Source organism: Malaclemys terrapin, unplaced genomic scaffold, assembly GCF_027887155.1.
Source record: "Malaclemys terrapin pileata isolate rMalTer1 unplaced genomic scaffold, rMalTer1.hap1 H_1, whole genome shotgun sequence".
Lineage (NCBI taxonomy): Eukaryota > Metazoa > Chordata > Testudines > Emydidae > Malaclemys > Malaclemys terrapin.
In genome coordinates, this window is record NW_026530195.1 from 520,876 (window position 1) to 533,463 (window position 12,588).

General features: G+C 64.8%; 2 protein-coding genes across 2 annotated transcripts; one reads left to right on the forward strand and one right to left on the reverse strand.

The window, feature by feature from the left end:
* Positions 1-233: 233 nt before the first annotated feature.
* Positions 234-9,226, forward strand: LOC128829629 (NFATC2-interacting protein-like). Its single transcript, XM_054015107.1, has 9 exons — positions 234-302; positions 1,106-1,270; positions 1,501-1,570; positions 4,408-4,543; positions 4,876-4,947; positions 5,447-5,627; positions 6,277-6,421; positions 8,131-8,264; positions 8,558-9,226. Exons 1-9 carry the CDS (start codon positions 261-263, stop codon positions 8,714-8,716), a joined length of 1,104 nt encoding a protein of 367 aa, XP_053871082.1. The 5' UTR covers positions 234-260; the 3' UTR covers positions 8,717-9,226.
* A 347-nt stretch (positions 9,227-9,573) lies between these two features.
* Positions 9,574-10,795, reverse strand: LOC128829631 (arylamine N-acetyltransferase, pineal gland isozyme NAT-3-like). The gene is made up of 2 exons (XM_054015109.1): positions 10,784-10,795; positions 9,574-10,548 (listed from the first exon to the last, which is right to left on the reverse strand). The coding sequence occupies exon 2, from the start codon at positions 10,540-10,542 to the stop codon at positions 9,619-9,621; it is 924 nt and encodes a 307-aa protein (XP_053871084.1). The 5' UTR covers positions 10,543-10,548; positions 10,784-10,795; the 3' UTR covers positions 9,574-9,618.
* Positions 10,796-12,588: the final 1,793 nt, after the last annotated feature.

Genomic DNA, 12,588 nt, shown 5'->3' on the forward strand with positions numbered 1-12,588 from the left:
CACGTGAGAACTACAACTCCCAGCGGCCCCTGTGCTTCAGGGGGTGGAGCCGAGCCCCAGCCCCACCTGGGAACTACAACTCCCAGCGGCCCCTGTGCTTCAGGGGGTGGAGCTGAGCCCCCCAGCCCCACCTAGGAACTACAACTCCCAGCGGCCCCTGCGCCGCGGGAGGCGGAGCCGCCTGGTCTGACGTCACCGAACCTCCGGAGCCGTGGCCAATGGCAGGGCAGGGGCGGGGCTGAGTGGGAAGGTCTAAGCCAATGGGTGGGAGTGACCTGGGAGCCCGCGCCATGGCGGAGCAGGTGAGTGGCGAGGGTCTCTGGGTGGGGCTGGGGGCTAGTCAGTGGGGTGGGGCTGTGGGGGGTCTCTGGGCAGGGGTGTGGGGCTGTGGGGGGTCTCTGGGGGGCAGGAGGGGCAGTGGGGGTCTCTGGGGAGTGAGGCTGTGGGGGGTCTCTGGGCAAAGGGGTGGGGCTGTGGGGGGTCTCTGGGGGGCAGGAGGGTTAGTGGGGGTCTCTGGGGAGCGAGGCTGTGGGGGTGTCTCTGGGCAGGGCTGTGGGGGGTCTCTGGGGAGCGAGGCTGTGGGGGGTCTCTGGGCAGGGTTGTGGGGGGTCTCTGGGGGGCAGGAGGGGTAGTGGGGGGTCTCTGGGGAGCGAGGCTATGGGGGGGGTCTCTGGGCAGGGGTGTGGGGCTGTGGGGGGTCTCTGGGGGGCAGGAGGGGTAGTGGGGGGGCTATGGGGAGCGAGGCTATGGGGGGCTCTCTGGGCAAAGGGGTGGGGCTGTGGGGGGTCTCTGGGGGCAGGATGGGTAGTGGGGGTCTCTGGGGAGCGAGGCTGTGGGGGGGTCTCTGGGCAGGGGTGGGGGGCAGTGGGGGGGTCTCTGGGGGCAGTGGGGGGGTCTCTGGGCAAAGGGGTGGGGTTGTGGGGGGTCTCTGGGGGGCAGTGGGTGAGGGGACTTGGGGTCTGCTCCTCCCTAGCCCCGTCTTGGCGCAGGGTTGAGGGGGCCGCTGGGCAGGTGGGGGGAGCCCCCCTGGGGCTGCACTGGAGGAATCCCAGGGTAGAACCCAGGAGTCCTGCCCCCTAACCCTGGCTCTCCCATCCCCATCCAGGTTGGCCCTGCCCCACCCCCAATATACGTGGGGGGCAGCAGCAGCAGTGACAGCGAGGGGGAGCTTGTGAGACCCCCGAGGGGGGCAGCGGGGCAGCCGCGCCCCAAGCGCCGGCGTGTCCTGTGCAGCACCGAGATCCCTGCTGTGCCTGTCTACTCGAACAAGGTAACAGGGACCCAGGCATCCGAGCACCCCCTCTCCCCCAGCACTAACCACCAGACCCCTCTCCACTTCTGGAGCCGGGGATAGAACCCAGGAGTCCGGGCTCCCAGCCCCCCCCCCCCCCCCCCCTCCCGGCCATGCTCATCCCTCTTGTGCCCATCCTGAGGCTCGTGCTCCGATGGGGGTGCCCGTGCAGCAGGGCCCTGTGGGTAACATGCCCCCTTCCTCGCCAGGTGAACAGCAGCTTCCAACTGTGCCCCGCGGAGCTGCGCCAGGAGGTGCCCGCCCTGCAGTGGCAGGGAGGTAAGGGGGTGCTAGGGCGGGGCGGGAGTAGGGGGGTTTGGCCTCGGGGAGGTGGGGACTATGTATGTGCTGTGGGGGAGTGGGAGGAGGCAGCAGGGATACATCTCGGGGGCTGTGTCTGGCCGGGCTGTGGTTGGAGTCCCCACAGGGGTGGTGATGTTTGATGGCCTCCTGTGCCCTTAAAGTCTGAGAGACCCCCGATCTGATCACAGACCACAGAATCTCCCTCCGGCTGAGTCACTGACGTCCTCACATCATGGGTTAAAGTTACAGAGACTCCACCACTGACACTAGTTCTAGCCTGTGAGTGACCCGTGTCCCACGCTGCAGAGGAAGGTGAACACCCCCCCCCCCCCCCCCCGGGTCTCGGCCAATCTGACCTCGGGGAAAAATTCCTTCCCAACCCCAAATACAGCGATCAGTTAGCCCTGAGCGTGTGGGCAAGACCCACCAGGCAGGTACCCGGGAAAGAATTCTCTGTAGTAACTCAGAACCTCCCCATCTAGTGTCCCGTCTCTGGCCGCTGGGAATTTTTGCTACGGGCAGTCGCACGCCATTGTAGGCAGTCCTGTCATACCAACCCCTCCATACACTTATCAAGCTCGGGCGTGAAGCCAGTTGGGGGGTTTCCCCACTGCTCTCCTTGGGAGGCTGCTCCAGAACTTCACTCCTCTGATGGTTAGAAACCTTGTTAATGGCCAGTTTATAGCCATATGTTCTGGATCCACATTGGCGCTTAAGTTAAATAACTCCTCTCCCTCGCTGGTATGTATCCCTCTGATGTATTTATACAGGGCGATCCTATCTCCCCTCAGCCTGCGTCTGGTCAGGCTAAACAGGCCAAGCTCTTTGAGTCCCCTCTCATGAGGGAAGTTTTCCATTCCTCGGATCATCCTAGCAGCTCTTCTCTGCACCGGTTCCAGTTTGAATTCATCTTCCTTACAAATGAGAGACCAGAACATCTTTGCCAGAAGCTGGGAAGAGGTGACAGGGGATGGGTCACTTGATTCCCTGTTCTGTTCATTCCCTCTGGAGCACCTGGCACTGGCCACTGTCAGAAGACAGGACACTGGGCTGGATGGACCTTTGGTCTGACCCAGTGTGGCCGTTCTTATACAGTACTCCAGATGAGTCTCACCAGTGCCTCGTATAATGGTACTGACGCATCCCTTTCTCCACTGGAAACACCTCGCCTGATGCACCCCAGGGCTGTTATCCTTTTTCATGGCCACATCACATTGGCGGCTCCTAGTCAGCCTGTGATCAGCCAATACACCGAGGTCTTTCTCCTCCTCTGTCACTTCCAACTGAGAAGTCCCCAGCTTAGAGCAAGAATTCTTGTTGTTGGTCCCTCAGTGCACTTTGCACTATTAAACATCATCCCGTTTCTATTACTTCAGATTACAAAATCATCCAGTTCTTCTTGTAGGATATTCCGGTCCTTCTCCATATTGGCAACGCCTCCCCACTTTGTATCATCCCCAAATTTTATTAGCGTGCACCCACTGTTTGTGCCAAGCTCAGTAATAAAAATGAGGGCTGTCAAGCGATTAAAAAAATTAATCACAATTAAAAAATACCTATATGTAAATACCTTGCAAGCTGGCTACCAAAGTGCCATGCAAATGCCTGTTCTCACTTTCTGGTGCCATTGTAAACAAGAAGCAGGCAGCAGTATCTCCTGTAAATGAAGAGAAACAAGTTGGTTTATATTTAGCGATTGGCTGAACAAGGAGGAGGCTGAATGGACCTGTAGGCTCTGAAGTTTTACGTTGTTTTGTTTTTTTGAATGCAGTTATATAACAATCTACATTTGTTTAAGTTGCACTTTCACGACAAAGAGATTGCACTACAGGACTTGTATGAGGTGAACTGAAAAATACTCTTTCTTTTGTCATTTTTACAGTGCAAACATTTATAAAAAAAACTATACACTTTGATTTCAATTACAATACAGAATACAATATATAGGAAAATGTAGAAAAACATCCAAACTATTTAATACATTTCAATTGGTATTCTATTGTTTAACAGTGCGATTAAAACTGTGATTAATCGCGATGACATTTTTTGAGTTAACTGAGTGAGTTAACTGCAATTAATCAACAGGTGTAATAAAAATGTTAAATAAGGTTGGTCCCAAGACCGATCCTTGAGGAATTCCACTAGTAACCTCCCTTCAGCCTGACAGGTCACCTTTCAATAGGGCTGGTTGCAGTCTCCCCTTTAACCAGTTCTTACTCACCTTCCAGTTCTCCTATCAATCCCCCTCTTCTCCAATGTAACGAATAGTTTCCCATGTGCAACTGGATCCAAACCCTTCCGGACAGCCGGGTGGATTGGATCCACTGCACTTCCTTGGTCTAAAACATCAGCTCTCTCCTCAAAGAAGGAGCTCAGGGCGGTCTGGCAGGATCCACCTTTTGTAAAACCCTGTTGTAGTTTATCCCAGTTACCGTTCACCCCATGTCCTTAACAACTTCCTCTTTCAGAATTGGTTCCAAGTCCTTGCGTACAATTGAGGTCAAACTAGCAGGCCTGGAGTTTCCCGGATCACGTTTTTTTCCCTTTCTTAAAAACAGGAGCTAGATTAGCAGCTCTCCAGTCATAGGGTACGACCCCAGAGTTTACAGAGTCATTACAATCCTTGGTGTTGGGCTGGCAATATGCGGAGCCAGTTCCGTTAATGTGTGGCTGTGTGCTGGATGTGTTTGGGGGGGTCGGGGTACGTGCACTGGATGGGGGTTTATTGTCTTTGGGGGGCAGCTGTGGGGAGAGGTGCCCCCTGCCTGGCCATCACAGCTGCTGTCTCCCCTCCCCCCCCCCCCCCCCCCCAGGGGCGGATCTGGACGTCGATGAGATTGGCCCTGTCACGCCCCCCCGGCCGGAGCGGCCTCACGCCCCACGCCTCCCCCAGGGCCCCTGCACTGACTGGCCGGAGGAGGAGCTGCAGCAGCAGGGGGCAGCGAGAACGTAGGTGGGGGGGGAGGGACTGCGGCAGGGTTACCGTGGGGGGTGTATGGTGGGAGGGGACAGGACTCCAATGGGAGGTGGGGGGGATCGGGGTGGGGGCAGGGTTACCATGGGGGTATATGGGGGGAGGGCTCTAATGGGGGGTGGGGGCAGGGTTACCATGGGGGTAGGGCTGTAAAGGGGAGATGGGGGCGTGGCTCAGGCTCTGTGGCCTCTGGCTTTGGGGTCTGTCCCCTGGGGGGGGTCACTTATGGGGCACAGCTTCCCAGGCCCCCTTCACAACAGCCCCCATCTCACCCCCTGCGCACTCGCTTGCTCACACTCTCTCTCAGGGTCCGGGACGAGTCTCCCTCTCCCCCTCCCCCACCACAGCCCACACGCCGGCAGAGGGGCCGGACCCGACGGTGAGTAACTCCCCGGATGTGGAGTGGGGGGGGGGGGGTGTTGAGGCTGGGTGTGGGGGTCTCTGCTGGAATCTCTGCCCCGTCAGGAGTTGTGGAATTGAGGGACAGGTTCTCTGGGGGGCACCTCTCTTGTAGAGAGCGGGGAGGGTCTCTGGGGGGGATCTGTCTGGGGAGTCTCTGGAGGTGGGGAATGGGGGTGGTCTGTGGGGGTCTGATGGCCCTGACCCCCAGGGAGGTGTGTCTGTGGGGGGGGGGTCTGTGGGGCACAGGGATCTGGGGGAGTCTGACGGCCCTGCCCCCCAGGGAGGTGTGGGAGGGGGTCTGTGGGGCACAGGGATCTGGGGGGGTCTGACGGCCCTGCCCCCCAGGGAGGTGTGGGAGGGGGTCTGTGGGGCACAGGGGTCTGTGGGGGTCTGACGGCCCTGCCCCCCAGGGAGGTGTGGGAGGGGGGTCTGTGGGGCACAGGGGTCTGTGGGGGTCTGACGGCCCTGCCCCCCAGGGAGGTGGCACGCCAGCTGCGGGGTCTCAGCACGTGGCTCTCGGCTGCCCAGCGCAGCCTGCGGGAGGAGCTGCCCGAGGACGACGTGATCCTGGTGGAGCCGCCCCCGTCCCCCGCGCCCCGGCAGCTGCAGCTCAAGGTGCGGTGCCGGGCCGAGATCCACCGCGTCGCCATGGAGATGGTGAGTGACCCCCCCCACCCCCTGCACTCCCACCTCTCAGCTTTTCCACATCCCCATGTGGCTGGAGAGTGAGCCCCCCATCCCCTCAATGTGTGCCGGGCCCCTGTGCAGGCCGTATATATCCCCCATGCCACCGCCCAGCCCCACAACCTTTCCCCCCCGCAGACACTGTATCTCCAACCCTGCCCCCACAGCTGGGCTCTGAGCTAGCCCCTGCCCCAGCGTGCAGACCCCGGCCATGCCCTTGTGGGGTGGAGGATCTCGGGGAAGGCAGAGCGCAGATCACACAGCGCACCACTTAGGCGGGTGTGGGTAGGGCATGGGAGGTGTCGGGGCAGGACAGCGGCCAGGTGGAGGAAGGGTGTCAAGGGGCTGGTTCACCCCCCCAGTGTAGAGCTGGGAGGCCGGGGTGGGATTAAGACTGATTGCAGGGGGCGGCGGAACTGCCCGACACTGGATCTCTCGGAAATGGCCCAGGGATTGTATGGGCCCAGCTGGAGTCACTCGGTGGTGAATGTACCAGGCGATTGGCACCGGCCGTGCCAGCCCTGCTGCCTGGCTCACGCTGGCCCCGAACAGCCCAGCAGGCTGCCAGGCTGAGCCGGGCTGTCCCCCTGTCCCTCCCTGACTGTCCCCTCCCCCGGCGCAGTCACAGCCCCTGCAGGCGGTGGTGGAGCACATGGCCGGGAGGCTGCAGGTCCGGCCGGAGCAGATCCTGCTGCTGCTGCGAGACACAGAGCTGCCCCCCGGCAGCACCCCCCAGGGCCTGGGCCTGGGCGTAGCCGACATCATCGGTGAGTGAGGGGCAGGGGGCTTCTCTTGGCACAGGTGCAGGGTCTGTGGGCAGAGCGGGGCAGGCGCGGACGGGCCGCGGTCGTGGGACAGGCGGCTCTCGGCTGGGGGTGTGAGCAGCAGCGCTGTATGTGAGACACGGGCGGGAGCTGTTCCACATGCGCTGGGCAGGCCCAGCTGGAATGCCGGGGGCAGCTCTGGGCACCGGGCGTTAGCCAAGTGGGGACAAAGGGGAGAGTCCAGAGCCGGGGTCTGAAACCCTGACCCGAGGAAGGTTAAAACCTGGGTGAGTTTAGAGCCCAGCAGCTGGAGGGGCCCTGAGAGCAGGGGTCAGCTCTAGCGAGGGCTGGTATCGGAGTCCCGGGAAATCCCGTCCATATGCCAGACCCCCACGTGGCCTCACTGCCTTGAACTGAACCTCTGGGCTGCAGCCTCCTGCTTCCCCCGTGAGCTCTGCCCAGCGAGTCCCGCTGAGCCAGACCCTGGCAGAGACGTGCCCATGCTGCCGGGACGGTGCCCCTCGCCCAGCGTGGCAGGGACAGCCCCACAGCGCTGGCATGAAGTCAGGTGTGTTAGCTGGGCACGGCACAGGGAGCCCTTAGGGTAGCGCAGAGGGGTGCAGGTTACAGCCCAGTCCGTTCTGCTCAGCCTAGAGCCCCCCCAGGCTGTGGGAAGCCCCTTGGGGCAGGCTGTGTGTCTCGCTCACTCGCTCTCTGACTTCCTTCCTGAGTCTGTTCCCGGGTGAGAGCCCCCAGCGTCCATCTCGCCCCTCCTAGCCCCTGGTTCCCCACCTGGGGTCTGTGCCAGCTTCCCACTGAGAGCGTGGGGCCAGGAGTCAGGAGCGCTGCCATCGGCTCTCTGGCCCCACTGCTGATCTGGGGCGGTTTCAGCCAGTTCCTTAATGACTGTTCTTCCACCAGCCAGGGCGGTGATGCGCATACCCCGTGTCTTAGGCTGCCCTGAGAGCAAACTTAGTCCTCCCCTGGTACTGGGTAGCCGTGCAAAGTATAGGGAAAACCGAGGCTGGCGTGAGACTTCTACAGATGCTACAGAAAATTCCCCGTTCGTCACAGGGATCAGTTATTCTCCATGTTCGCTGGAGGCAGGACAGGCAGTGATGGGCTCCGTCTACGGCCAGGGAGACTTAGGTCGAATATTAGGAACCACTGTCTAACTGTAAGAGGGGGAGCTCGGCCTGGAACAGGCTGAGGGAGGTTGGGGAGTCCCCCGCACGGGAGGTGTCTAAGAACAGGTTGGACAAAGAGCTGTCAAGGCCGGCCCAGGTTTGGCTGGCCAGGGGCTGGGCACGGTGACCCGTCAAGGTCCCTTCCCGCCCCACATTTCTGTGTTCTGGGGGCGCCCAATGCTGCACATGGCTTTCCAGCGGAGCTGTCCCGACAGCATCTCTGCTGCACCCGCCTGAGCCGTCCTGGGGTCCCCTTGCCTCCCCCATAGCTGCCTCCCACTGGAGGCTCATGGTGGCCCCACGCACCAGGCCTCTCTCCCGCTCCATGGCGGCCAGCTGACGAGTCCGCGGCCAGTAGTGGAAATCGGGTTACTGGCCCCGAAGTGCATGCTGTGCCCCCTGGGCTGGGGCGGGGGGTCTGACATCAGTGGGGGTCCCCCAACCCGGGACGGGGGAAACAGGAGTGATCAGTGCAGCGCCCCCAGCTGCCCGCCCCCACGCTCTGTCTCCGTCTGTCCCCTGTAGATTGCGTGGTGGACATGGCAGCTGGGGAGCCGCAGGGTGGGGGAGAGCCGGGGGCCGGGCCGGGCCCTGGGGAGCTACGTCTGACCGTGCGAGGCCAGGAGAAGGACTCACAGCTCACACTCAACGTGCCCAAGGTAAGGGGGGGCTACAGGGAGGGGTCACCATCTGGGGGGGCACCTACAGGGGGAGGGGCCATGCCAGGGGGCTGTGAGGTGCTGTTTGCAGAGGGGGGGGAGGAGGGGGTTGTCACAGTCTCGGGGGGGAGGGGCTGTTGGCTGAGGGGGGGCTGGGGCAGTCACGGGAGCGGGGCTAGTCTGGGGCAGGCCCCTCTCCTCCTGGGGCTGCTTTGGGAGGGATGCTGGGGCAGTCCCTGTAGTGCATGTCTGCGGCGTGTGCCCCCACCCTGCTAACCCCCCACCCCCGGCAGGCGGAGCCGCTGCACCGGCTGATGGAGCGCTACCAGGAGGCCATGGGGCTGGGTGGCCACCAGCTCCGCTTCTTCTTCGACGGGCAGCGCCTGGCGGGGACCCGCACGCCCGAGCAGCTGGGCATGGAGCCCGACGACGTCATTGAGGCCTGGGCCTAGCCCCCCCGGGATGCCCCCGCCCCTGCATAGCTGGGCATGGAGCCCGATGGAGGCCTGGGCCTAGTGCCCCCCTGCCCCCCTCCCCGCAGGATGCCCCCGCCCCTGCATAGCTGGGCATGGAGCCCGATGGAGGCCTGGGCCTAGCCCCCCCGGGATGCCTCCGCCCCTGCATAGCTGGGCTTGGAGCCCAATGGAGGCCTGGGCCTAGCGCCCCCTCCCCCCCCCCCCCGCGGGATACCTCCCCACAGCTGGGTACGGAGCCGGCTGCTGCTGTCCCTGAGCCTGGGGGATCCCCCTTCCTACCCCCTGCAGCAGCTGGGCACGGCCCTGCCCCCACCCCCTGCACCTAGGCATGGCCCGGAGCCTGCCCATCATGTCAGCGAGGCCTAGACCCAGACCCAGCCCCGCCGACCTGTTCTGTAAATAGGGGACTTTAGGGGCGTTTATCCCCAGCACTGAGGGGGGCGAAGCTGCTTTTATGAAATAAATAAAGAAATGAACCCAGCCGTCGGTCCTGAGCCTCTTGCCCTTTACTTGTGGGGAGGGGGTGGGTGGATGCAGCTGTGGGGCCAGAGCGACTGGCACCGCACTGATCCCTGCCCCCAGGGTTCAGGGCCCCCTCGCTGCTCAGTGTGAGACAGGCCCTGCACCCACAGAGCTCACACGCTCAATACACAGCAGGGATGGACCCACCCAGGATCACACAGTCTGTGTCCCAGCCAGCCATGGAACCCAGGAGTCCTGGGCCCCAGCTCTGCCCCAACCCCCTAGACCCTGCTCCCCACCCAGAGCTGGGGACAGAAGCCAGGAGTCCTGGCTCCCAGCCCCCCCCCCCCCACCCCGTTCTTCCCTTTGGGCCCAGCAGCTCCCCCCAGCCAGGTTTCTGCCCTGGCCGGCCTGTTTTACAGCTCACCCTCCCGACAGCTCTGAGCCGGGCACCCAGGGGTGTTTCTGGGTCCCTCCACCTCATTTCTTGGAGCTCCTTCATTCAGTGGGGGGGAGCTGGCCCCATCTCCTCCCCTTCGGGGGGGCGGCTGTATCTCCTGGTCCTTGGGCACCAGGGTCCCGCTCAGCTGGGCCCCGAAGGCGTGCTGCAGCAGGGCGGGGATCTCGTGGGGCTGCAGGGGGGTCTCCGTGCGCTCCCCGCCCCGCGTGGCGATGAGACGCCAGCCCATGTAGGTGAGGCGGCCGCCGCCCGGCTGGGGCAGGCTGCAGAAGGACTTGCAGGCGAAGATGGAGCTGGGGGCCTGTTGGTGGTAGCAGCACATGGTGGCGAAGTCTCCCAGCTCCCGCTCCTCCAGCGTGAAGGTGTAGAGCATCTGCCCCTCCTCGCCTGGCGCCCGCAGCCGCTCCAGCGCCCAGACGCCCCCCGCCAGGCCCAGCCGGAAGGTGCCGCCCTCCTGCGGCTGCTCCAGGCCTGGCTCCAGCCACAGGGGCTCCAGGAAGCCGTCCCCGAAGCCCACGTCGCACAGGAAGCGCTGGTCCCCCAGCCGGGCCAGCAGCACCAGGTGGTCGCAGGGTGGCCCAAGGCGCCCGGTGAAGCGGTTCCGGACGCGGCCGGCCAGCCCCACGACACAGAAACCCAGCGCCCGCAGCAGCCACTGGAAGAGCCCGTTGTTCTCGTAGCAGAAGCCGCCGCGCCGCCGCCGGACGATCTTGTCGTAGAGCAGGGGCAGCGCCAGGGTGATGGGCTCCCCACAGTGCACGCTCAGGCTCTCAAAGGGCACCGAGAACAGGTGGCAACGGTGCAGCCCCCGCAGCATCTCCAGGGTGGGCTCTGTCGGGCCCTGGTACCCGATGCGGGAGAGATAGGCACCCACGTCCATCCCAGGCTGGGGGGCAAAGCGGGGCCTGTGAGCAGAGAACCCAGGAGTCCTGGCTCCCAGACCCCCACCCCAAGCCAGGGATAGAACCCAGGAGTCCTGGCTCCTGGCCCTCACTGCCGGATCCCCTCCTCCCCGAACCAGGGAGAGAACCCAGGAGCCCTGGCCCTGAGCCCCCCGCTCTAACCCCCCAGCCCCCCACCTCTCCCAGAGCTGAGTTCGAATCCGGGCCTACAGCACTCACACTGGGGTTGCAGCTGGCCCTGCCCAGGGTTTTGCTTCCGCATCTCCAGGGGGGCGGGGAGGCACGTGGTTCTGCCTCCCCTCCACGTGACAGCTCCTTAACCCCTCCTAGCCTGGCAGGGCCTCCCTGGCCTCTCCCCGGTAGCCATGGGGCAAAGGGGGTTGGCATCATCTGTGGGAGCAGCCCCCCACTCTCCCACCTACCTGTCCAGGGGAGGGGAGGTAATCACCCCCCAGTCTCCCAACTCCCCCTTCCCAGTGCCAACAGATCCCCCAACATCTGAGGCCCCCGTGCCCCCCATGCCCTGTGTTCCCAGCCCCCATTACCCCCCCCCTTAACCACTGAATTCAAAGCACAGGGAGTATTACCTGTGCACCCCCCCCCCCCACACACACACACACACAGGTGATTTGATGAGTTTCGGAGATGATGGATTGGGGGAGCAGGGGCAGCAGGGCGTGAGGTCAGAGGTCAGCACAGGTCACATGGCATGGTCAGCAGGTGCACGCTCCTCCCGCTTGGGGAGGGCGGCTCCGGGGCACTGACAAGCAGCCAGAGGTGGGGCCGGGGGCAGAGCATGGGCACCTGCTGGGCCTGCACCTCCCACCCCTGCCTCAGGGGGGCGTCATGGGGCACCGCTGTGGGCAGGGGCTGGCAGCGGGATCGGGCACCGGGGCCACTTGGGCAGCAACTCCCCCTGCTCCTGCCGCTGCCAGCCCCGGGCGCCAGCCTGTCGGGGTCCAGCAGCCACAGCGCCCGCAGGGTGGGCATCCAGCCGCTCCACCAGCCGGGCGACGCAGCCTCTTCTCCCGGTGCTTGGCCTCCCCACTGAGCCCCCCACCCTGCCGCACAGCGCCCCCTAGCACCCCCCTGGGGCCAGCCCTGACTGCGGGGGAGAGCGCCCCCCGCTGAGCCCCCCACCCCACCGCACAGCGCCCCCTAGCGCCCCCCTGGGGCCAGCCCTGACCGCTGGGGAGAGCGCCCCCCACTGAGCCCCCCACCCCGCAGCACAGCGCCCCCTAGCGCCCCCCTGGGGCCAGCCATGACTGCTGGGGAGAGCGCCCCCCGCTGAGCCCCCCACCCCACCGCACAGCGCCCCCTAGCGCCCCCCTGGGGCCAGCCCTGACCGCTGGGGAGAGCGCCCCCCCACTGAGCCCCCCACCCCGCAGCACAGCGCCCCCTAGCGCCCCCCTGGGGCCAGCCCTGACTGCGGGGGAGAGCGCCCCCCGCTGAGCCCCACACAGCGCCCCCTAGTGCCCCCCTGGGGCCAGCCATGACTGCGGGGGAGAGCGCCCCCCGCTGAGCCCCCGCCCCACCGCACAGCGCCCCCTAGCACCCCCCTGGGGCCAGCCCTGACTGCTGGGGAGACCATCCCCCCACTGAGCCCCCCACCCCACAGCGCCCCCTAGCGCCCCCCTGGGGCCAGCCCTGACTGCTGGGGAGAGCGCCCCCCGTTGAGCCCCACACAGCGCCCCCTAGCGCCCCCCACTGAGCCCCCCACCCCGCCCCACAGCGCCCCCTAGCGCCCCCCTGGGGCCAGCCATGACTGCTGGGGAGAGCGCCCCCCCACTAACCCCCCCCACCCCACAGCGCCCCCTAGCGCCCCCCTGGGGCCAGCCCTGACTGCGGGGGAGAGCGCCCCCCGCTGAGCCCCACACAGCGCCCCCTAGTGCCCCCCTGGGGCCAGCCATGACTGCGGGGGAGAGCGCCCCCCGCTGAGCCCCCCACCCCACCGCACAGCGCCCCCTAGCGCCCCCCTGGGGCCAGCCATGACTGCTGGGGAGAGCGCCCCCCCACTGAGCCCC